Source organism: Notamacropus eugenii, chromosome 2, assembly GCF_028372415.1.
Source record: "Notamacropus eugenii isolate mMacEug1 chromosome 2, mMacEug1.pri_v2, whole genome shotgun sequence".
In the NCBI taxonomy this organism is placed as follows: Eukaryota; Metazoa; Chordata; class Mammalia; order Diprotodontia; family Macropodidae; genus Notamacropus; species Notamacropus eugenii.
In genome coordinates, this window is record NC_092873.1 from 357242401 (window position 1) to 357267662 (window position 25262).

The 25262-nt window shown below is 39.6% G+C and overlaps 1 protein-coding gene across 2 annotated transcripts; it reads left to right on the top strand.

The window, feature by feature from the left end:
- The first annotated feature begins 743 nt into the window (after positions 1-743).
- On the top strand, positions 744-1493 carry LOC140524019 (uncharacterized). 2 transcript variants are annotated; one of them, XM_072638548.1, is made up of 2 exons: positions 744-896; positions 939-1493. In XM_072638548.1, the coding sequence occupies exons 1-2, from the start codon at positions 873-875 to the stop codon at positions 1491-1493; spliced, it is 579 nt and encodes a 192-aa protein (XP_072494649.1). In that variant the 5' UTR covers positions 744-872. The 2 variants fall into 2 exon arrangements, with proteins under 2 accessions (XP_072494649.1, XP_072494648.1); XM_072638547.1 differs by having other exon boundaries at positions 744-1493.
- The last annotated feature ends 23769 nt before the right edge of the window (positions 1494-25262 follow it).

The following is a 25262-nucleotide window of genomic DNA, read 5'->3' on the forward strand; positions in this document are numbered from 1 at the left end:
ACATCTCCATCATCAGTCATGAATAGAGAGTACCCAGCAGATAATGAAGATGACACCATCACGTGCATAGTTCTTCATCAGCATGCTGAAATCCCTAGAACTGTTTCGAAGTTTTCTTTTGCCATATCTCCTGCATGCTGTGGGTCACTTGGAGTGGATAATGATCACCACGTCGGAAAGATCCGCAGAGGCCCTTTGTCCCATCCCGGCTAAAGACCCCGAGAAGAAAGCAGACCTCTTTCGAATTGGAGCTTTTATACAAGACAACGACATTTCTTTGGTCTGAATTGTGGCCATCACTCTTGGGTCTTTCTTTGCCGCAATCCGTCTAAGCTTCAACATCGCCTTCAGAGTAGAGTTCCCAGCTCCTCCTCTAAAACTATCCACATCCCTTAGGAAGAACCCTGCCCACCCCTCACACACACACACACACACACACACACACACACACACACACACACACACACACACACACCCCACGAGTCGTGGAATGATGCACGGAAAAAAAAGATGTGTAATACCCTTGGTCATTGAGGGCAGGCAATGGCAAGGTGAACCAGGAATTGACCAAGGAGAGAAATTTGGCAGAGTAATTAAGGCAAGATGAAAAGATAAGTGATGATTCTAGAGGGCAAAAACAAATGAGATAACGATTTCCCAAAGTTCAAGGAAAAAGTAGATTCAGGAGAAAATAATTTCTTAATTGCATTTCACTTTTCCATCATGATAAACAATAACAGGGAAATCCCCTTACACGTGCTGACAGCCGTTGCTCATCGGGGTATAAAAGAGGCCCGTGGGGCAAGAAGTTTCTCAAACACAAGTCAATCCCTATCCTTGAACCAAAGCTAGAAGATCCATCCGCTGACACCATGGTCAACTCCTGTTGTGGCTCCGTGTGCTCTGAGCGCAGCTGTGGCCAGGAAGCCTGTGAGGAGGCATGCTGCGCCCCCAGCTGCTGCAGACCCAGCTGCTGCCACTCTGTGTGCTGCCAGCCAACGTGCTGCCAAACGACTTGTTGCCGCCCAACTTGCTGCCGCCCCAGCTGCTGTGTGTCCAGCTGCTGCCAGCCCTGCTGCCGCCCCAGCTGCTGTCGTCCCGTCTGCTGCCAGACGACTTGCTGCAGAACCACGTGCTGCCGCCCCAGCTGCTGTCTGTCCAGCTGCTGCAGACCAAGGTGCTGCCAGTCCGTTTGCTGCCAACCCACCTGCTGCCGCCCTTCCTGCTGCCAGTCTAGTTGCTGCTCACCTTGCTGCTGCCAAACCACTTGCTGCCGCCCAACTTGCTGCCGCCCCAGCTGCTGTGTGTCCAGCTGCTGCCAGCCCTGCTGCCGCCCCAGCTGCTGTGTGTCCAGCTGCTGCCGGCCCTGCTGCCGCCCCAGCTGCTGTGTGTCCAGCTGCTGCCAGCCCTGCTGCCGCCCCACATGCTGCCAGACCACCTGCTGCAGGACCTCCTGCTGCCGCCCAGCCTGCTGTGGCTCCTCCTGCTGCTGAGCACCAGAACAACACCCATTGTCCACACCATCATGCCTTTTCGAGGAAATGCCCCTCTTCCTTCTTATCTCTCACATCGTCTGCCAAGGAAGAACACGCTGACGCCAATGTGCTAGGAGCCAGGGATGAAAACCCCCGTCCTTTGGATGCATACGTCTCAACTTCTTTTCTGACCTTCCCTTTCCATTCTTTGCCAATTGGGGATCAGCTGTGGATTTTGAATGCGGTCATTCAAAAGGGACGAGAGTCCCCCAGCTCTTGGACCTCTCCCTGGCATTCCAAACCTATAGCAAAGTAGTCTCGGACAAACATCAGAATCAGAACGTGTCTACCCAGCATTTCCTGCGTCCGATACCAAGGCAACAAGGTCATTGAAACAGAAAAGACCCTTCCTACGTTCATCCAAATCATAACGTTGCCACGTTTTTCTAGCATTGCTTGTGTATTTGCAAATAAAATTATGACCTCTCCAGAGCTGAACTCCACTATTAACTCCAGACTGTCTTCTGATTGTATGAAACAGTTTCATGTCCCATGTCATTTCTGCACACATTTGCTAGCTAGGCTCATGTCTCCGATATGGGAGACATAAACCAGAGAAGCTCCAGGATTCATCCAACTGAGATTTCGGCCTGCACTCAAGTGTTCCGGGGAAATTCCATTGAGAAGTTATCACAGTCGAAGACAGCACAATCTCACTTCTTATTTCAAATTAGTAAAAGATAATTTCTCACATTTTCCCTTCCAAATTCTCGCCCACTCTCTACGCGCCACCCCCACTGCGATCACGGGAAGTGTGGAGTTGGCAGGCGGCAGGCGGGAGGAGTAAGTGGGATGGAAAGGGATAGCTGTGGATATGGAGTGGTTGTCCTTACCAAGGAGAGTCTTCTTTTCATTGGAGACACAAATGAAACAGGAGATATCGGGAGAAGGCATCTGACTAACATGAGAGGAGAAGACGCTAGGAAGAAGGAAGTCTTGGTGAACGACTTCAGCATCTTTCAGGAACATATCAGCAAGGCCTATAGATGGGGGCTTGGGGAAGGGGAGCCATGAGAGGTGGCATGAGGCGTGTCAACGTTTGCGGGACATAGCAAGTATGTGTGTGGTTCTAAGATGAAAAGATATCTAACAGTGATATGAATGATGAATAAATGAGCTATGAGTTATGACCCAGAGAAGAAGCATGGTACCTGACTGTCAAATGGTACCTTGAAGCCATGTCCACCGACTTGGAAAAATCTTTCAGTTTACGGACAACTTACTCTTTTCAGAATTCTGGCCACCTTAGCCGTTACCTAACATCAAGGTGATTCAGCGGAAAACTTCCACCTTGAGTGAAATTAATTTCTTTAGCTCCAAAACCCACAACGATGGATGACAGTCCTTTGAAAGCAGATTACACTGAACAGTGAGACAAAACCGTGGCACCTAAGGAGCGCTCTTTGATTCATTCCATGATCCAAACAACGCAATTTCAAAATAGATAGGCTGATAACTTCATTCCAGTGTCTTACGGACCCCAAAGGAAACCTTTTGTCGAAAACCGTGGTGCATTTTTTATTTGTCTCTCTTGAGTGTTTCTTTTAATATCAACTTTAATTGTATCCAAGTCATAATTTTATAATGTACTATTGCTCATCCTTTTCCCAATGAGATCAGTTCCTTTCCAGATTTGAACTATATTGAGTTTCGAATGTCTTTTTCTGATTTCATGAAAGTTTGTAGTCTTTTCTTTCCTCATACAGGAGGTTTTTTGTAGCCTATTTCACGTTCAGAATCACAATAAATTACCTCAACCATCCAGTCAACATTGATTTCTTCCTGCCATTAATTAAACTGTTGAAATTTGGGGAGAAGCTACGATTACAAACAATACCCCACTCTTTTTCTTTCCTGTAAGTTTTTTTGTTTTTAAATTTTTATTTCCAAATTCTTTCTCGGTCTTAATCCCACCCCCAATACTTGAGAAGGCAGGAAATATAAATCTGATTAGGTAAAATCATGGTAACACAATTTCCACCTAACCATAGTGTAGGGAAAAAGCAACAAGGAAACAAGAAAAGATATGCTTTAATATGTACTCAAATTCTATCATTTCTGGGCTACAATAGTTGTAGCAGAGTACTTTTCATTTTTATTACTTTTTAGTTTCTACAGATCATGTTCTTTATCTTTATAATATTGCTCTTACTGGAGGCAAAGCCAAGATGGCAGGGTTATTGCAACCATTCCCCTAAGCTTGTAAGCAAACTCTGTTAGAGACCTCTAAAAAGAGAATGTGACCAAATTTTGGAGGTGCAGAATCCAATAGGAGACAGATTGTTTCAGTTTTACAGTCCATAACAGACTGGACAATCAATGGGAAGAATGTATTTCTCGATGATGAAGGAGCATACAGCCCACAGCACAGTATCGGTGCTGCTGCACATCAAGCAGGAAAGCCTGGGGGCAGTCTGAGGAAGTGGCACACAAAATATCAACATCATGAGCAAGAAGCAAAGAAGGAAAGAAAAGACCATTGAATCTTTCTTTAGGAACAAAGACCAAAACACAAATACCAAATAGGTCAGTATTGAGGCTGTACTCCCATATGAAACTCCAGAAGCAACTATGAACTGCTCGCATGCACAAAGAGCTCTCCTGGAACAGCTGAAGAGAAAAAATAGAAGAAAACTTGCCAGTGATTTAAAATTATGTAAAAAGAGTTCACTGCAGAGAACAGCTCTTTAAAAAGGAAAATTGAACTATTGGAAAAGGAAACACAAAATGTAACTGGGAAAATTGGACAAATGGAAAAGAAAACTCAAAAACTAACTGTGAAAATGGGACAAATGGAAAAGGAAGTACAAAAATTTAGTGGAAAAATAATTTCTTAAAAGAAATAATGGAGCAGATGGATAAGGAGATGCAAAAGCTAACTGAAGAAAACAATTTGATGAGAATTAGAATTGGACAAGTAGAAGCTAATGACTCTATGAGACATCAAGAATAAGTCAAACAAAATCTGAAGAATGAAAAGATAGAATAAAATGTAAAATATCTAATTGGCAAAACAACTGATCTGGAAAATCTGCATTTATTGAGATAATCGTATCATTTCTGTTAATTTGTTATAGATACAAGCAAATATGCTGATAGTTTTCCTAATACGGAACCAGCCCTGCATTTTGGGCATAAATCCTACCAGGTTGTAGTGTATTATCCTCATGATAAGTTGCTGTAATCTCTATGCTAGTATTTTATTTAAAGTGCTTCCATCTATATTCATTAGGGAAATTGGTCCATAAATTTCCTCCTCTGTTTTGAACCTTCCCAGTTTAGGTATGAGCCCTGCAAAAGCAAAATTTTAGCATTAATTTTTAAGGCTTTGAGTTCCTTATTCTGTCGCTTTCTCCCTCCTCACCCACCCTTATCAAGAAAGCAAGCAATTAGATACAGATCATACATGTGTACCCATGCAAAACACTTCCATGAGAGTTATGTTGCAAAAGACTAACCACATTACCCTCTGTCCTGTCCTGCCCCCCATTTATTCCATTCTCTCCTTTGACCTGTCCCCCCACAATAGCATTTGCTTTTGATTATCCTTTTCCCCAAGTTACTGTTCCTTCTTTTCTCTTCCCTCTCCTATCCTCTTCCCCTTTGCTATCCTGCAGGGTAAAATGGAATTCCATACGCAATTGAGTGTATGTTATTCCCTCCTTAAGTAAAATACCATGAGTAAGACTCACTTATTCCCGTTCATCTCCCTCACTTTCCCTCCATTGTAAAAGTTCTTTCTTGTCTCTTATGTGAGATGATTTCCTACATTCTACTTTTCCCTCTCTCTTACTCCTAGTACATTCCACTCAACAAGAAATTTTATTTTTTTAGGTATTCTCCTTTCGTACTCAGCTTACCTTGTGCTCTCTGTCTATATGTGGTATGTATGTATGTATATACACACATATGCACACATACATATAGACATGTATACATGCACAGGCATATATATATATGTATATACACATTCATTCATATACACATACCTACCTACACATATACATGCATATATAGAATATACCCATACATCCATGCCCATATACACTTACATATATATACATATTTGCATATATATGTTTATCTTGATTCTTGTATTTGAAAGTCAAATTTTCTATTCAGCTCTGGTCATTGAAACAAGAATGCTTGAAAGTCCTCTAATTCATTGAATGATGATTTGTTCCCCTTGAAATATTGTATTCAGTTTTGCTGGGTAGATGATTCTTAGTTTTGATTCTAGCTCATTTGACCTCTGGAATATCATGTTCCAAGCCCTGCGATCCCTTACTGTAGAAGCTGCTAAATCCTACGTTATTCTGATTGTATTTCCACAACACTTGAAATGTTTCTTTCTAGTTGCTTGCAATATTTCCTCCTTGACCTGGGAACTCTGAAATTTCACCACAATAATCCTAGGAGTTCCCCTTTTGGAATCTCTTTCAGGAGCTGATCATTGAATTCTTTCAATTTCTATTTTACTCTATGGTTCTAGAATATCAGGGCAATTTTCCTTTATAATTTCTAGGAAGATGCTGTCTAGGCTCTGTTTTTGATCATGGTTTTCAAATAGATCAATAATTTTAAATTATCTCTATTGGATCTGTTTTCTAGGCCAGTTATTTTTCCCATGAGATATTTCACATTGTCTTCTATTTTTTCATTCTGTTGATTTTGTTTTATGCTTCCTTGAATTTCTTCCTATCCCCATTCAGTTTTCTTCAGAGATCCATCATATCTGCCTTATCCATAGGTTTCTTCACCTCCTTAACTTCTTTCTTGTTTATTTTGAAGCTAAACTTATCAAGTTCAGAAAGGGGGAGGCTGAGGTCCTCTACTAGAATTGTTTTACTGTCCATTTCTTCCTGTAACTCCATTAACTTCTCCTCTAAAAATCTGCATGCTATACCACTTGGTGCATATGATTAGTAATGATATTGCTTCATTGTTTCTGGTCTCTTTTAGTAGGATACAGTTTCCTTCCTTATCTCTTTTCATTAGATTTGTTCTCCTTTGCTTTGTGTAAGATTAGGATTGCTGCCCTTGCTTTTATTTCATTAGCTGAAGCATAATGTATTCTGGTCTAGCCTTTTACTTTTACCCCGTGTGTATCCATCCCCCTTTTTCAGATGTTTTTCTTGTAAACAACATATTGTTTGATTATAGTTTTTAATTCATTTTGCTATCCACCTCAGTTTCATGGAGAGTGCAACTCATTCATACTCACAGTTATGATTATATCTTTGTCTTTCCCTCCATCTGATTTCCTCCCATTTATACTTTTAGTTCTCCCTTTCCCTCCACAATAGAGCTTTAATTTTTGGTCACTGCTTCTATCAGTCTTCCCTCCCTTCTATCAGCCCTTCTCCCCTTTTCCCCCTTTCTCTTACTACTTCTTCCCTCTCTTTTAGGGTCCACTGCCTTTTCTTTCCCTTTTCCCCTCCTACTGCCTATAGAAATAGTTAGATTTCTGTACTTAACTGAATTTGTTGTTCCTTCCTTGAAACAAATCAGATGAGAATAAGTCTCAAACAGTGCTCATCTCCCTCCCCTTTTTCCCTCTACCTTACTATGTTTTTGTGCCTCTTTCTGTCCTGTAATTTACTTTTATTCTGCCTCCTCATTTTCACATCTCCCATTCAAATTCCTTTGCACCCTTAAATCACATTTTTTCATCACATCATTCAATTCATACCCAGTCCCTCTATCTATGTATATTCCCTTTACATATCATAATAAATATACAATTCTCAAGATTAACTAGTATCATCTTTCCTTAGAAGGATGTAAACATTTTCCTCATATTTAATAACCAGCTCCCCCCCCCCCTTACCTTTTTATGTCTCTCTTGAGACTTGTATTTGAAGACTGAATTTTCTGTTGAGCTCTAGCCTTTTCATCAGGAAGGTCTGGAAATCCCTAATTTCACGGAATGTCCATCTCCTTGCCTGAGATATTATGTTCAATTTAGCTGGGTAATTGATCCTTGGTTGCAGTCCAACTTCCTTTACTTTATAAAATATCATATTCTAGTTCCTCCAATCTTTTCATGTAGAACCTGCAAGGTCCTCTGTGATCCTGACTGTAGTTCCTTGATATTTGAATTGTTTCTTTCTGGCTGTTTGCAATTTTTTCTCCATTACTTGATAGTTTTAAAATTTGGCAACAATATTCCTTGGTGTTTTCAGTTTGGGATCTCTTTCAGGATGTGATCAGTGGATTCTTTGGATGATTATTTTGCCCTCTGGATCTAGGACTTCAGGGCAGTTCTATTTGATGATTTCTTTGAAAATATTGTCCAGGATCTTGTTTTCAACATGGCTTTCTGGTAGACCAATATTTCTTACATTTTTGTCTCCTAGATCTATTTTCCAGGTCAATTGTTTTTCCAGTGAGATATTTAGCATTGTCATCTATTTTTTCATTCTTTAAATTCTGTTTGACTGATTCTTGATGTCCCATAAAGTCATTAGCTCCTACTTTCCCAATTCTACTTTTTAACAGACTTTTTTCTTCAGTTAACTTTTGCATCTCCTTTTGCATTTGACCAATTTTTTCTTTTAAGGATTTCTTTTCTCCATTTAGACTTTGTACTTACTTGTCCATTTGTCCAATTTTCTTTTTAAATTCTTCCGTCATTTTTTTCACATTTTTAAAAATCAGTGACTAATTTTTCTTCTATTTCTCTGACTTGGTTTTTAAAACCCCTCTTGAGCTCTTCCAAGAATGCACTTTGAACTTGAGACCAGGTCATATTCCCTTCTGAGGGTTCACATGGGAGTATAGTCTCAATGCCCATCTCTTTGGTATTCGTGTTTTGGTCCTCCCCTTAGTAAGATTCTATGTTTTCTTCTTCTCTGGTTTACTTCCTGCTCATGATGATTTCCTTTTTTCTGGCTTTTAAAGTGGATCCCTGTTTCTGGGGTGCAGGGGGCTCTGTCCCATGATTCTCATGCTTAGAACTTGAGGCTTTGTGTATTTTGGACTCTGGTTCTTTTAGTTAGAACTTAGAGTGTTGCAGCTTACCTGGTGCTGAGCTGGCTGGTGTGCCAAAGCAGAGACCAGGTGAAGCCTTTCTGAGTTTCCCCAGAGTTACTCTGGAGCTTGCTGCATGAAGTGTGGTGGAGGGATGCTCTGGTTGCAGAAGGTTTCTCCTGATCTAAAGCACAGGCAGGCTTAGCAGTTGGTGAACCCCATCTGTACTAGTGCCTTTTCCTGGTGTTGGTGCTTAAGGACTCTACCTCCCAGGGACTCAAGATTTCTTCCTGGTTCAATGAAGTGGGACTGTCTGAGACAGCTCTGGTCCTGCACTGGTCCCCTTCAGCCACAGCAGGAAGGACTTTCCTTTGCACTTTTCTTAACCTCTCAAGCTAACTGACTGTTTACTGCTTTGACAGATCCCACTATTTCAGAAATTTTCCTGAGGAAATATTCTCTAGGTTTTTCAAGGTCAACAACGGAATATTGAGAGCATCTATAGATCACTCTGCCATCTTGGCTCCCAGAAGTTCAAGTAGGCAACGTACAGACATTAAATCTGCTGTCTGATGGTCTCAGGAGAGGCTGGTGCTGTTATCTGGAGTTGTGTGCTTCTCTTTCACTCAGTTACCATAGATTCCCATCCTGGGATGATACATCTAAGAATCCACACTGTTTCTCTGCTTCGGACTGTCCAGGGCTTCCTGATCAGCTTTCTTGTGGCAGGGTCCTCATTGGTACAGCTTGTTCTCTGTGCATTCCTCCAACGCCATGCAACAATTTCTTTCTGTCCACCTTCTGGGCTGTCCTGGGCTGGAAATCAGTCACAGTCTTTCTCCTAGTGGATTGTGCCACCTAAACTTTGTTCAGATTCTCTTTTTAGAGGTGTGTGGAAATTGTCATACAGTTTAGGTGAGTACTTATTTTCAATCCACCATCTTGACTCCACCCCAATAATCCAGGTTAGTCTATTTTTGAAAGTGTTATTTTCTTCAGCAGTTTTGGGATCTCCTTTAGCAATCTGTTGACTCATTTTTTATGATTTTCTTGCATTGCTCTTCCCAATTATTCCTCCACCTTTCTGACTTGACTTTCAAAATCCTTTTTGAGCTCTTCCATGGCCTGAGACCATTTCATGGTTTTGTTGGTTTTTGTTTGTTTGTTTCTTTGTTTTTTTGGAGACTTTGGATGTAGAAGCCTTGACCTTGCTATCTTCTTCTGGCTGCATGCTTTGGTCTTCCTCTGGTTGCATGCTTTATTCTTCCTCCTCTGAAATGATGGAAGAAAATACATTTTTACTAAGAATGTAAGCTTCTATAGTTTTATTTTTTTCCCTTTTGGGGGCATTTTCCCAGTCAATTATTTGACTTTTGAGTCCTTTGTCAAGTGGAGGGTATACTATCCCAGGCTTCAGAGGTTTTGTGTAGCTGTTATCTGAGATATCTCTAGGGACCTATAAGTTCTCAGTTCCTCCAATTTGATATGATCAAAGGAGAGGTGTTAACTCCTTTCTTGGACTGTGCTCTGGTCTATGAGCAATGAGCAGCACTCTTTACAGCCCAGGAATAGCGAGTAAGATTCGCTTTCCACAGCCACCACCAGTTCTGCCACAGCCACTCGATTCCACTGTCTGTTGGCCAAGAGCTCCAGAAGTGACTGTTGTTGTAGCAGATGTTGCTGCTGCCCTTGAACTGGGGGGGGACCACACTCCCCTCTCACCCAAGTGAAAGAGTTTTCTCACTAACTTTTGAACTTTTCTTTAGTGTTTGTGGGTTGAGAAATCTGGAAACTGCAGCAGCTGCCCATGAGTCAGTGCCCTGAAGCCTTCTCCAATCCTGTCTGTGCCTGGTTTTCTTCATTCTCTCAATCAAATTAACCAAAGGTTTATCAATTTTACTGGTTGTTTCATAAAACCAGATTTTAGTTTTATTTATTGTTTCAATTCTTTTCTTACTTTCAGTTTTATTAATCACTCCTTTGATTTTTCAGAATTTCTACCTTGGCATTTAATTAAGGTTTTAACAATTTGTTCTTTTTCAAGCTTTTTTTTGTTGTTGCATGCTAGATTCATTGTTCTCTTTTTTAATATTTTATTTATGTAAGCATTTAGAGGTATTAAATTTCCTCAAGAACTAATTTGGCTGCATCCCATAAGTTTTGGTATGTTGTCTCATTATTGTCATTCTCTTGGGTGAAGTTCTCTTGGTTGAAGTTCTTGATTGTTTCTGTGATTTGTTGTTTGATTCACTGATTCTTTAGGATTAGGTTATTTAGTTTCCATTAATATTTAGCCTATCTTTCCATTGCCCTTTATTACATTTAATTTTTATTGCATTTGATCTGAGAAGGATGCATTTAATATTTCTGCCTTTCTGCATTGGATTGTGAAGTTTTTATGGCCTAGCATATGATCAATTTTTGTGCAAATGCTGTGTATGGCTGAGAAAAAAGGTGTATTCTTGTCTATCCCCATTCAATTTTCTTCAGGGACCTACTATATCTAACTTTTCTAAAATTCTATTCAACTGCTTAACATCTTTATTGTTTATTTTGTGGTTATATTTTTCTAATTCTAATTGGAGGAGGTTGAGGACCCCAGGAATATAGTTTTGTTATCTATTTCTTTCTGTAACACGCTTAACTTCTGTGAGGTCAAGCAAGGTAGGACCTTTTGCTGTTTTTGTTGTAGTATAATCAAGAAGTATAATGCTTCCATTTGAATGTGATTAAAGAAGATCTTCATCACCCATTGATTGGCCTCCCCATTGAGAGAAGCTTGATTAGGGGAGTCGTTCTGTAGGAGAGTCTCAAGTACCTTTTGTTTCTTCTATTGAGACACTGGGTCAGAGGGTCATGCCCTTTGGCTCTCAAATTATATAAAGACTCTGAGGTGAGGTTTTACTTTGGGGCTTACTGACTGTAAGTGTTTTTTTGGTCAGAAGAGGGCTCTGGGAAGGCACTAAGGACAACCCCCTAACTCCCCATCCCCGGTTTGAAAACCCAGATGTTCCCTCTCTGGTACAAGTGTATTTATGTTAATAGACATTTTGGAAGCATGTCTATTGACTTTTGATTTTTCTGTGTTTTCTCTGCAATTTAGGGTGCTGATTTTTTACCCTGAACTAACTGAATGATATATGTGCTTGATTAAAGTGATTCTTAAGCCCTCAAAAGTTGCCTTTCTTTTTAGAACAGTAGATCAAAGAACCTGTGATAGCAGGCCCCCGTTGTGTATGCTGGGGTACTTACTGATATAACTTTTCCTCTAAGAATATGAATTCTGTATCACTTGGTACATATATGTGAATCATTGATATTACTCCATTGTCCATGGAACCTTTTAGAAAGATGTAGATTCCTTCCTTTTTGCTTTTAATTAGATCTGGTTTTTTTTTTTACTTTGTCTTAGATCAGGATTGCTATCCCTACTTTTTTAACTTCAGTTGAAGCATAATATATTCTGCTCCATCCTTTTACCTTTACTCTGTGTGTATTTCTCTACTTCAAATGTGTTTCTTGCAAACAACATATTGTACAATTAAGGTTTTTAATTCATTCAACTTTCCACTTCCATTTTATGGGAGAGTCCATTCCATTCACATTCACAATTATGATTGCTAAGTTTCTCTCCATCCTATTCCCACCCACCCACCCCCACCATTTATACTTATCTCTCTCCTTTGACCTTTTTTCTCCTCACGAGTGTTTTCCTTCTGACCACCATCTCCCTCAGTTTGCCTTCCCTTCTGTTAGTCCCCCACCTTGCTTTTTCCCCCCTTTCTTCTTCCCTCCATTTTATCCTCCATTGTATCCTACTTCCCTTTTTTTCCCTCTTTTCTTCCTACTTTTCTATAGGGTAAGATAGATTTAAATAACCAACTGAATGTCTGTGTTATTCCCTCTTTGAACCAAAATCATTGAGAAAAGGTTGAAACAATGTTCAATCCCCCTCCTTTATTTCCCTCTACTGTAATAGGTCTTTGCAATTCTTCATATGATGTTACTCTGTTCTGTCTCCCTCCTTCCTTCTCTCCTGGTACAATCCTTTCTTCTAATTCCTCAATTAATTCTTTTTTATCATTACATCAAAGTCAACTTATACCCCACACCTTCTATTTATGTATACCCCTTCCAACTGCCCTTACAAAGATACAGCTCCCGAGAGTTGCAAGTATCATCTTCCTGTGTAGGAATGTAAATAGTTTAACCAAATTGAATAATGTTTTTTTCTGTCCTGTTTACCTTTTTATGCTTCTCTTGAGTCTTGTATTTGAAGATCGAATTTTCTCTTTAACTCTGACTTTTTCATCAGGAACGATTGAAAGTCCCCTATTCCGTTGAATGTCCATCTCTTCACTTTAAAAATTATGCTTAATTTTGCTGTGTAGATGATCCTTCTTTGTAATCCAAGCTCCATAGCCTTCAAAAATATCATACTCTAAATTCTCTGATATTTTATTGTAGAAGGTGCTAAGTCCTGTGTAATCCTGACTGTGGTTCCACGATACTTAAATTGTTTCTTTCTGGCTTTCTGACTTCTTGCAGTATTTTCTTATTGACCTGATAATTCCAAAATTTAGCTAGAATATTGCTTGGGATTTTCATTTTGGGACCTCTTTCAGGAGGAGATAGGTGAATTCTTTCAATAACTACTTTTCCCTCTAGTTCAAAGATATCAGGGCAGTTTTCCTTGATAATTCCTTGAAAGATTCTGTCTAGGATATTTTTTTTTTATCATAGCTTCTAGGTAGACTAACAATTCTTAATTTATCCCTCCTGGATGTATTTTTCAGGTCAGTTGTTTTACAATGAGGTATTTTACATTTTCTTCTTGTTTGTTCATTGTTTTGATTTTTGACTTAATCTTGATGTCTCATAGAGTCACTAAATTCCACTTGCCCAATTCTAATTTTTAGTATACTAATTTCTTCAGGTAACTTTTGCACCTATTTTCCATGTAGCCTATTCTACTTTTTATAGATTTGTTTTCTTCAGGGGAATTCCCCCCTTTTTTCCCAAATGTGTTTTTAAGGAATTGTTTTCTGCATTCAATTTTTATACTTCCTTTTTAAAAATTCTTTTATTTATTTATTTTTATATTTTGACATTCATTTCCACAAAATTTTAAGTCCCAATTTTTCTCCCCATCTCTCCCCTCCCCAACCCCATAACACCTTGCATTCTGATTACTCCTTCCCTCAATGTGCGCTCCTTTCTATCACACCCCACTCTTCCCTTATCGCCATCTTCTGGCTTTTCTTGTAGGGAAAGATAAATTTCTATACCCCATTACCTGTATTTCTTATTTCCCAGTTATATTCAATAATAGTTCTCAACATTCGTTTCTAATACTTTGAATTCCACTTCTCTCCCCCCTTCCTCACTCCCTCCCCACCCATCCTCACTGAGAAGACAGGCAATTCAATACAGATTATATATGTGTCGTTTTGCGAAAGACTTCCATAAGAGTCAGGTAATGTAAGACTAACTATATTGCTCTCCATCCTTCCCTGTCCCCCTCTTTTTTTTCTGTTGTCTCATTTGGCCTTGTGCCTTCCCAAAAGTGTTTACTTCTAGTTACTCCCTTCTCTCATTTGCCCTCCCTTCCATCATCCCCCTCACGTCACTTGTCCCCTTCTCCCCTAGTTTCCTATAGTGTAAGATATGTTTTCACACTAAATTTAGTGAGCATCTTATTCCCTCCTTAAGCCATACGTAGAGAGTAAGTTTCACTTTTCCCCTCTCACCTCCTTCCTTTGCTCCTCCATTGAAGAAGATTTTTCTTATCTCTTTGATGCATGATAGTCTGCCCTATTCCATTTCTCTCTTTCTCCTCCCAATATTTTCCTCTCTCATCCCTTAATTTTATTTTTTTATGGATATCATCTGTTCTGATTAAACTCAACATGTGCTATCTATCTATCTATCTATCCATCCATCCATTTATCTATCCATCTATCCATCCATCCATCTATCTATCTATCTATCTATCTATCTATCTATCTATCTATCTATCTATGTAGTGTGTGTGTGCGTGTGTGTGTGTGTGCGTGTGTGTGTGTAATCCCTCCACCTACCCAAATACTGAGAAAAGTCTCAAGAGTTACAAATATTATCTTTCCATGTAGGAATGTAAACAGTTTAGCTTTAGGAAGTCCTTTATGATTTCTCTTTCCTGTTTTCCTTTTCATATTTCTCTTGATTCTTGTGTTTGGAAGTCAGATTTTTTATTCACTTCTGGTCTTTCATCATGAACGCTTGAAAGTCTTCTATATCATTGAATGACCATTGTTTCCCTTGAAGCATTATACTCAACTTGGCTGAGTAGGTAATTCTTGGTTTTAATCCCAATTCCTTTGACTTCTGGAATATCGTATTCCAAGTCCTGTGATCCCGTAATGTAGAAGCTGCCAGATCCTGTGTTATCCTGATTGTATTTCCACAATACTCAAATAGTTTCTTTCTAGCTGCTTGCAATATTTTCTCCTTGACGTGGAACTCTGAAATTTAGCCACAGTATTCCTAGAAGTTTCTCTTTTCGGATCTCTTTCAGGAGGTGATCAGTGGATTCTTTCAATATTTATTTTGCCCCCTGGTTCTAGAATATCAGAGCAGTTTTCCTTAATAATTTCATGAAAGATAATGTCTAGGCTCTTTTTTGGATTATGCCTTTCAGGTAGTCCCACAATTTTTAAATTATCTCTCCTGGATCTATTTTCCTGGTCAATTGTTTTTCCAATGAGATGTTTCACATTATCTTCTATTTTTTCAATCTGTTGATTTTGCTTTGTAACTTCTTGGTTTATGGTATAATTGTTAACTTCCCTGAACTCTGTTCTCATTTTTAAAGTACTATTTTGTTCAGTGAGCTTTTGAACCTTCTTTTCCATTTGGCTAATTCTGCTTTTGAAAACCTTCTTCTCCTCATTGGCTTTTTGGACCTCTTTTTCCAATTGAGTTGGCCTATTTTTAAAGGTGTTATTTTCCTAAGCATTTTTTTTGGTTCTCCTTTAGCAAGCTGCTGATTCACTTTTCAAGCTCTTCTGTGGCCTTAGCCCATTTCACATTCATTTTTGAGATACTGCAGGTAGAAGCCTTGACTTCCTCTGACAGCATTCATTGTTCTTCCTCATCTGAAAGGATGAAAGGAGATACCTGTTCACCAAGAAAGTAACCTTCTAAGGTCTTATTTTTTTTCCCTTTTGGGGGGCATTTTCCCAGCCAGTTATTCGATTTCTGAAGCTTTTGTCAAGAACAGGGTCCTAGTGCTCCTCCTCCTTGCAGGATCATGCTCAGGACTGAGGGTCAGATCAGCTGCCCAATTTCCCCAGGGGCTTTAAGCTGAGCTGCCAGGAAAATGGACCCAGTCTGCTTCTGAGTCCACTGTACCTACCCACTGCCTGCTGTTTCCACTGTCTCTGCTGATGCCTGGGGCCAGTGCTGGGGGAACTCTGTTCCCCTCTTGCCCAGCTGGGAAAGCCCTCTCACACTGACCTTTGAAGCTTTCTTTGTCACTTGTGGGTTGAGGGATCTGGGACCTTCCTTGCTGGGCATTCTGCCCAAGAGGCCTGTTCCTGTCCTGTTCTTCCCAGTGCCACAAGATCAAGGCTGGGGCCTGCTTCACTCAGTGCCCTGTGGGATAGACTTTCCCTGTCAGCCTTCCAGGTTACCCTTGGCTGGAAATCGTTTTCGCTCTGTTGTTCTGTAGCTTCTGCTGCTCTATAATTTGTTGTCATTTTTCACAGATATTTTGTGGGCTGTGAGGGAAGCACTAGAGTACATGCATCTTTCTACTCCGCTGTCTTGGCTCTGCCCCCCCCCCACTTCCTTTTCCAAACTGTTGACTTTCTCTTGCATACCTGTCATTCCCCGCCTCCAATTTTTCTTCTACGTCTCTTATTTGACATTAAATGTTTTTCTTGAGCTCTTCCAAGAGGGCTTTTTGGACCTGAGACCAATCCATATTTCCCTTTGCAGTTGTAGATGTAGGTACATTGATAATATTCTCCTCTTTCAAGTTTGCATTTTGAGCTTCCCTGTTACCACAGTAATTTTCTTTGGTAAATGTTTGTTCTTGCTTCTTGTTCATTTTAAGCTTATTTCCTGTTTTTTAAAGGTGAGCTCTACTACTGGTACACAGGTGGTAATTTCCCAAGCTTTCTATGCTAGGGGCACAAGGCTTTGACCTGGTTGCTGGCTTTGTGTACCAGGGGCTCAGGCTCTGGATGCTGGAAGCTCTAAGGGTCTGGCAGCTTACCTAACTCTGAACTGGAGTCCTAGTGGTGATGTGTGGCATGTGCTGTGGCCAGGTGGGGTTTTTCTGTGTTTACCTGGGGCTGTATTGTAGCATGGGGATGTCTGGTTGCTGAAGGATGCCTGACCATCTGGGACTGCATCAATAAAAGGGGAAGAACAGTAGCCAGAATATACTCATCTACCCAGGCCTTCACTGAAGCACATAATGTTTCTCCAAGCTGGAGTCCACTAATTCTCTTGGCTTTGCTAAGGTATGTAGGAGGTACCTGTGTTGGCATTTACCTGTTCCACCACACTGAGGCTCAGGATCTTCTACTGGTTTTCTGTTTTGGGTCTTGCAACTGACTTGCTGGGATACTTCCTGTCCTGAACTGTGCTCCCCTTTTACCTGAGTGATACAGATCTTTCTTGTCAATCTCCTAGGCTTAAAGAATGGTCCACCTCATTCTCCTGCTGGCTCTTCTGTTCCAGGATTTGTCCTGTGGGGCTGTTTTATGTTTGGAGGTTAATATGGGAGAGCTAGATTAATTTATTGTTTACTCTCCCATCTTGTCTCCCAGAAGTCTCTCTTGAATACTTTTGAGCTATTAGTTATGACAAAGAAAAGAAGTATGGTATCTGGGTGCTAGGAGGGGTCTTGACGTTATCTAATGAATTTCAAGTGATTTAACATTGACATAATATTACAATTCTTTGAATATACTGATGATGAGACTGAAAAGTGTTTTACCAAAGTGAGTTTTTGAGGTCTATCAATCAAGTAGTAGATTAATTCATATAAATGTGTTCTGGAGAAAAATATCAACCAGTTTTCCATAACTATGATGTGTCTGTAGTTCGACTATTTTGAATGTTTCAGATTGGAAACTTCACCTGAGGGGGCAAAGTCCAGAAGGCAGACTAGAAAGATGCATGTACTCTACCTCTTCCCCCACAGCTCATAAAATACCTGTAAAAAATGATTCTAAACAAATTGTAGAGCAGCAGAAGCCACAAAACGACAGAGTGAAAGAGAATTCCAGCCGCAAGGTAGCCTGGAAAGCCAACAAGAAAAGTCTATCACACGTGACATGGAGTGGAGCACAGTCCATGGAGCCCAGCCCAGCCCTGGCTGCTCAGCACCAACAGGAACAGGACTGGAACAGGTCCTTGGGGGCGGATTCCCCTGCAGCAGCGACAGTTCTCAGATCCCTCAACCCATAAATGCCAAAGAAAGCTTAAAATTTAATGAAATTTCATGTAAAATTCATTTTCTCCCCTATGTCTCAAAGGCCCCTTCTGTTCCCTGAATCTGGCCTGGAGGAGATCCTGGGATTCCAAAAGACATATAGCCACATGATAAGTTTGAGAAATTTCTACTATGATGAAAAAGCTCTAAGTATTGCTGTAGTGACAGATTGCCTAAAATTCTAATAACTATTCATTAAATACCTACTTGTGTAAATCACTGTAGTTGAAATAAAAAGATAAAGAAATGGCCATTGCCAGGAAAAAGGGAAATATTACCATTTCTAGCATCATTCAATTTTCTTTTTTTCTTTTGCTTTGTATCAGCTTTTTTATTTTATTTTAGACTCAAACACCAGAGCATAAATACAGAATGGATAAAAAAACAAAAAATATCATAAACTTAAATACTGGAACTTAAATACAAAGCAAGAAAGGGGGAAAAGCATATTGTGTATATCAGGGCATAAGGGAGGATTCAAAATATGTTACAATAAATTTTCATTTCAAGAAAATCTGCATGATAAATACTACATATTGTGTTGAGAGCTGTCTATCTTTTCTACGCCTCTTTGAAAGTTTTCTTTTGTCCTCTGCTGGGCACTTTTTTTATTTTGTTCTTCTTTTCCCTCCCTCCTCCCAGAAGGTTGCAATTAAGTGCAAACATATTTCTCTATAGCTATAGATATATACGTACACATAAACATATATAAGTACATATGTAGACATATACTTTCCCAAACACATTCTACTACTGATTTTTTTTGTTTTTCTGCCTATCTCTTATTTCCTTTCTCTCCTGACTCCTCTACTTTACTTCTACCCACAACAGGATCCCTCCCCTATCCTTCCTTTCCCACAAATCTAAATACCTTTCCATATCCTGGTATAACCTATTCCCTCACCTTCCCCTCTAAAGATCCCTCCCTTGTCCTCTCTCCCCTCCGTATCTCCTTACTTTTGTATTTTTTCTGAATTTAGAAGGTTTTTATACTCTTCTCAATGTATATGTGTTATTCCCTCTTAAGCCCACTCCTGATGAAAGTAGGTTACCAGAACCACCAAGCCTCCTCCCCCATCTAATTTCTCTGTATTGATTCTTCCTATTGCACCTCATTTGTAATAAAATAATTACTTTTTTTAAATGTTCCTAAATGGTTTTATTTTTAACTTCATTATCATACTCAGATTTACTCCAGTCTTTCCTATGAGCTGCCCCATGTGTTTTGCATTTTGATATGTACCTTATTTTCTCATGGCTCTTGTATGTCAAATCTTCTATTAAATTCAGGTGTTTTTTTTTATTCAACAAAGTCTTGGTATTCCGACAGTTGATCAAATGTCCAGTTTTTTTCTGCTTAACTTTGCTGGGTATGATATTTTCAGCTGGACCCCCAGTTCTTTTGCTCTTAGATGCATAGGGTCCCAAGACCTGCAATCTAATGTTTCCACTGCTAGATCTTGTGTGATTCTAATTGTGGCACTCTCATATTTAAGTTGTTTTATTCTTGTTTCTTCTAATAGTTTATCTTTGAGATGGGGATTCCATCTCATTGCTATAATATTCCTATGAGTTTTCCTCATAGGATCTCTTTCAAATTATGATCAAGGGATTTTTCTATTTCTTCTTTTCTCCCTTAATCTAATGCTTCAGGATAATTTCCTTTAATTTTTTCTTATATTTTTGCATCAAGATTCTTTTTTGATCGTAGTTTTCACTTAACCTGATTATTTCTATGTTTTCTTTTCTTGATCTGTTTTCCAGATCTGTTGTTTTTCTTTTAATATATTTCATTTCCTGTTCTAATTTTTCATTATTCATATTTTGTTTAATTACTTCTTGATGTCTTATAATTTTGTTAGCTTTGCCTTGTCCAATTAAAGTTTTCAAGGTGTCATTTTCTTCCTTAACATTCTGAATCTGCTTTTGTAATTGGTTGACTTTCGTTTCATAATTTTGTTGTTTTTCTTGAATTGTTCTTTTTTTTTTTAGTTCTGTCTCTGTCATTCTACTTTTAGTCTTTTTTGGCATCTTCTATGAATTCTTTTTGGGTAGGTGACCATTTGACATTACTCTTTGGGATAACTTTCTCCCAGGTACATTTCACTTCAATATCCTCTTCTGAAGATGAGCCCCAGTCTTCTCTATTCCCTTAATAACTTTCTATGGTTGGATTCTTTCTCCTTTGCCTGTGCATTTTTTTGTGGGAATTACTTAATTGTACTCACCTCTAGCCCTGGGATATAGGGGATGGTGCGTCTTGTTCTAGATCTTTAGTTTTCCCTTCCAAACTCCCTTTGGAACTAAAGCCAAACCTACAACCTCCTGTAAGTGCCCACAGCTGGGGATTTCCTACCCCACTGCTTCTGCACTCACCGGATGTGTGCTTTTTCTTTCTCACTCCCACAGCTCTTTGCCACACAACTGTGTCTGACATTCCATATCAGTAGATGTTCCCTTGATCTTCCCAGACTCAGATGCCCAACTCCCCTCACTATCCCAAGTTTCTGTGACTGGGGCCAAGGGAGTCTCCCAAACCAACTAACCCCAGGGCTTACTGCTTGTTTTTAAAACAGATCCTACTGTGGAGGTGTTTATTATTCACAGGGACCAGACCTCATGCTGGGATTTTTATTATGATCTCAAATTGTCCCAGGAAGTTCCCTATTATACCCTTATTTTTACTGATTTTTAACTGCATTTTGTTCACTCTGAGTTGCTATTTTATCTCTTTTGTGGGATGAAATCTTGAGAGTTTGGAATTTTCTGACCTATTCCACCATTTTCCCAGAATTCTCTTTGGTGGATTCTTTCAATCACCATTTTGTCCTCTAATTCTAGGACATCAAGGCAGTTTTTCACGATAATTTCTTGGAAAATGTTGTCCAGGTCTTCTTTTTGATTATGACTTTCATGTAGTCCAGTGATTCCGATATTGTCTCTCCGGGAACTAATTTCCAAGTCAGTTGTTTTTCCCATGAGTTATTTTACACTTTCTTCCATTTTTTCATTATTTCTATTTTGTTTGATGGATTCTTGATATCTCATAGAGTCATTAGCTTCCACTTGTGCAATTCTCACTTTTAAGGTGTTTTCTTCAATTAGCTTTTCTACTTTCTTTTCCATTTGACCAACTGTACTACTTAGGGAATTGTTTTCTGCAGTGGATTTTTGTATCTCCTTTTACATTTCACAAATTTTACTTTTTAAGCAGTTTTCCAAGCTTTTGAATCTTTTTTCATAATTCTCTTGCATCATTCTCATTTCTTTTCCCAATTTTTCGTCTATCTCTCTTATATGATTTTTTAGAAAATAAATTTATTTATTTTTAATTTTCAAAATTCACTTCCATCGAATTTTGAATTTCAAATTTTCTCCTCATCTTTCCCCCAGGACGGCATGCATTCTTTTTACTCTTTCCTCCAATCTGTCCTTTATTCCATCACCACCACCCCATGCCCTTCCCTTCTATTTTCCTGTAAGGCAAGATACATTTCTATATCCAATTGCCTATATATCTTATTTCCTAGTTGCATGTAAAAATACTTTTTAACAACCATTTTTAAAGCTCTGAGTTTCACATTCTTTCCCATACTCCCTCTTCACCCACCTTCTTTGAGAAGATGAGCAGTTAGATATAGGTTATACACGTCTAGTCATGCAAAACACTTCCATAACAGTCACGTTGTGAAAGACTAACCACATTTCCCTCTATCCTGTGCCATCCTCCATTTATTCTATTCTCTCCTTTGATCTGTCCCTCTACCAAAGTGTTTGATTCTTATTACCCCTTCCCCCAACCTGCTGTCCCCTTTATTATTCCCCCTCTCTTATCTCCTTCCCCCCTGCTTTCCTGTAGGGTAAGATAAACTTTCATAAACTTACATGACTGTGTGTGTTATTATTCCCTCCTGAATCCTAATCTGATAAAAGCAAGGCTCACTTATTGCCTCTTATCTTCCCCTTCTTCCCCTTCATTGTAAAAACTCTTTCATGCCTCTTTTATGGAAGATGATTTACTACATTCTACCTCTCCTTTTCTTTTTTTCCTAGTACATTACTTTCAACACTTAATTTTCTTTTTTAGATATCATCCCTTCATATTCAGCTCACCCTGTGCCCTCTGTCTCTCTGTCCCTCTGTCTCTCTGTCTCTCTCTGTCTGTCTCTGTCTGTCTCTGTCTCTCTGTCTCTCTGTCTCTTCTCTCTCTCTCTCTCTCTCTCTCTCTCTCTCTCTCTCTCTCTCTCTCTCTCTCTCTCTCCACACACATGCTCACACTCCATCCAACTCCCCTAATACTCTGAGAAAGGTCTCATTAGTTACAAATATCATCCTTTTCCTGTAGTAATGTAAACAGTTCAACTTCATTAAGTCCCTTATGGTTTCTCATTCCTGTTTACCTTTTCATGCACCTCTTGATTCTTGCATTTGAAAGACAAATCTTATATTCAGCTCTGGCCTTTTCAACAAGAATGCTTGGAAATTCTCTATTTCACTGAAATTTTTCCCCTGAAGTATGATACTCAGTTTTGCTGGGTAGGTGATACTTGGTTTAATCCTATCTCCTTTGACTTCTGGAATATCACATTTTAAGGCCTTTGATCCCTTAGGATAGAAGTTGCTAAATATTATGTTATCCTGATTGTGTTTTCACAATACTTGAATTGTTTCTTTCTGGCTGCTTGCAATATTTTCCCCTGGAATTCTGAATTTTGTGTAATAGTCATTTAAATGGAAAGATCATTATCTTTAATTGATAGGCCCCTATGGTCTGCTTAAACCACCTGGAAGTCTGAGTCACATGTGTTGGGAAGAGGAAGAACAAGGGTGAAGCAGAGGAAGTGAGGAAATCAGGAGGAAGTGAGTGAGTCAGGTCAGGTCAGAGGGAGTAGAATGCAGGCCAACTGACACAGGGCAGCTGACAAAGTGTGACAGTTGAGAGTCCCTGGCTGAAGGAAGGGAGGTTTGAGAATGTCTTTGCCCCCTGCTATGGTCATGTTTATTAATTTCTTGGTCAAGATGATGAACTTTGCTTTCTAGTTCTTGGATTTGACTTTCTGGTGTTTAAATAAATGTTTTTCTTCTGCCTTCTATATGAAGAGTCTTTTATATTTGGCGATTGATAATTATGCTGCTATATTCATAGTCACTACCAGTGCTGTGAATATTGCCTTGGAGATACATTTGGCTACAATATTCCTAAGAGATTTCCTTTGGGGATATCTTTCAGGAGGTGATCAGTGGATTTTTTCCATTTCTACTTTACCCTCTCCTTCTAGGATATCAAGGTAGTCTCCCTTGATAATTTCTTGGAAGATGATGTCTAAGCTCTTTTTTTTTTGATCATGGCTTTCAGATAGTCCAAGGATTTTTAAACTGTTTCTCCTTGATCCATTTTCCACATTGTCTTCACATTGTCTTCTATTTTTTTCATTCTTTTGGTTTTGTTTTATGATTTCTTGATCTCCTATAAAGTCATTAGCTTCCATTTGTTTCATTGTAATTTTTAAGGAATGATTTCCTTAAGTGAGCTTTTGGACCTCTTTTTCCTTTTGATCATTCTGCTTTTTAAGGTATTCTTCTCCTCACTGACTTTTTGGACCTCTTTTGCTATTTGGGTTATTCTAATTTTAAAGGAGTTATTTTCTTCAGTGTTTTTTGGGGTTTTCCTTTAGCAAGCTGTTGACTTGTTTGTTGTAATTTTCTTACATCCCTCTCCTTTCTTTTCCTATTTTTCTTCTACTTCTCTTACTTGATTTTCAAAATCCTTTTTGAGCTCTTCTGTGGTCTGAGACCAATTCATATTTTTCTTGGAGGCCCTGGATGCAGGAGCTCTGACTTTGTTGTCTTCTTCTGGTTGTACCTTTTGATCTTTTTCATCACCAGTGACTTAAGTATATACCTCTTTGCTGAGAAAGTAAGAATCTATAGTCTGTTTCTTTTTCCCCATTTGCTCATTTTCCCAGCCAATTACTTGACTCCTGAGGTTCTTGTTAAATATAGGGCTCCAGAAGCAGCCTCTGCTTCAGCAGTGGCTGTGGCCATCCTGGGGCTGGGGCTGGGGCCAGACAATACTCCCCTCTCAACCAGATGAGAGATCCTTCCCACTGACCTTCGAAGCTGTCTTTGCATTTGTGGTTTGAGAAGTCTGGAAACCACAGCAGCTGCCAGCATTTCAGTCCCTTAAGGCCTGGTCCAGGTCTGTCCATGATGGTATGGCCCATGTCAAACAGAGCTCCACTCCCAGTCCAGTGCAACAGACTCTTACTGACTACCTTCAGATTGTCTTGGGCTGGAAATTTGCTTCAGTCTGCCTTTTTGTGGCTTCTTGTGCTCTAAAATTTGTTTAGAGTTATATTTGTGGACTTTTAGAGGGGTCTGGGGAGAGAGCTCTAGCAGGTCCTTGCTTCTACTCTTCCATCTTTGCTCCAGGCCTTTTATTTGACTTCTAAACTTCTTTTTATGGTCTTCCATTGATTTCAGTGTTTGGAACCACTTTCCATTTTATCTTTGGAGTTTTGCCCATGGGTGTTTTGATATCGTTGTCTTCTTCTGAGTTTGTGTCTTAGTCTTCCCTATCACCAAAACAACTTTCTAGGGTCAGAATCTATTTTTTATTTGTTTGTTTTTGCTCATCCTTTTTTTGCCTTATACCTTTCTTTTAAATTTGATCTCTGTTCCCGGGGTGAAAGTAGCTCTATCTCAGGCTTCTTGTGCCTGTGAATACAGGCTCTGAATATTTGCCTAGTGCTGTACTGATGTTACCTTGTGGCTCATGGGGAACCCTCCTATCTGGTCCTGCATTGAAAGGGTATATCGTGGGGGCAGTGTCTGACAGTGCTGGAGGATGTCAGCATCTGGTAGCTAACCTAGTGCTTAGCTGGGATCCTACTCTTGGTGTCTGGCATGTGTTGAGGCCAGGTGGGATTTTTATTTGTTTCCTTGGGGCAATGCTGAGGCACATGTAGACCTGGGAGCAAGAGGAAGCCTGCACACCCACCCCAAACTGTGCCAAAGTATATAGAGTTCCCACTGCAGAAAGATGCCTGCCTGCCCAGGGCTGTGCAGAAGCACATGGTGGTTCTCAGAGTTAGAGTCTGCTGGTTCCCCAGGCTGTGTTAAGGTACATGTGGAGTCCTGGTGTTGGTGCTTGTCAACTCCACCAAAGTGGGTCTTTGGTCTCCCACTAGTTTGCTGAGGTAAGCCTTGCTGCTGTTTTGCTTGGATGCTTCTTGTTCTGGTATGTGCTTTCCTTTGAGCCCAGTGAG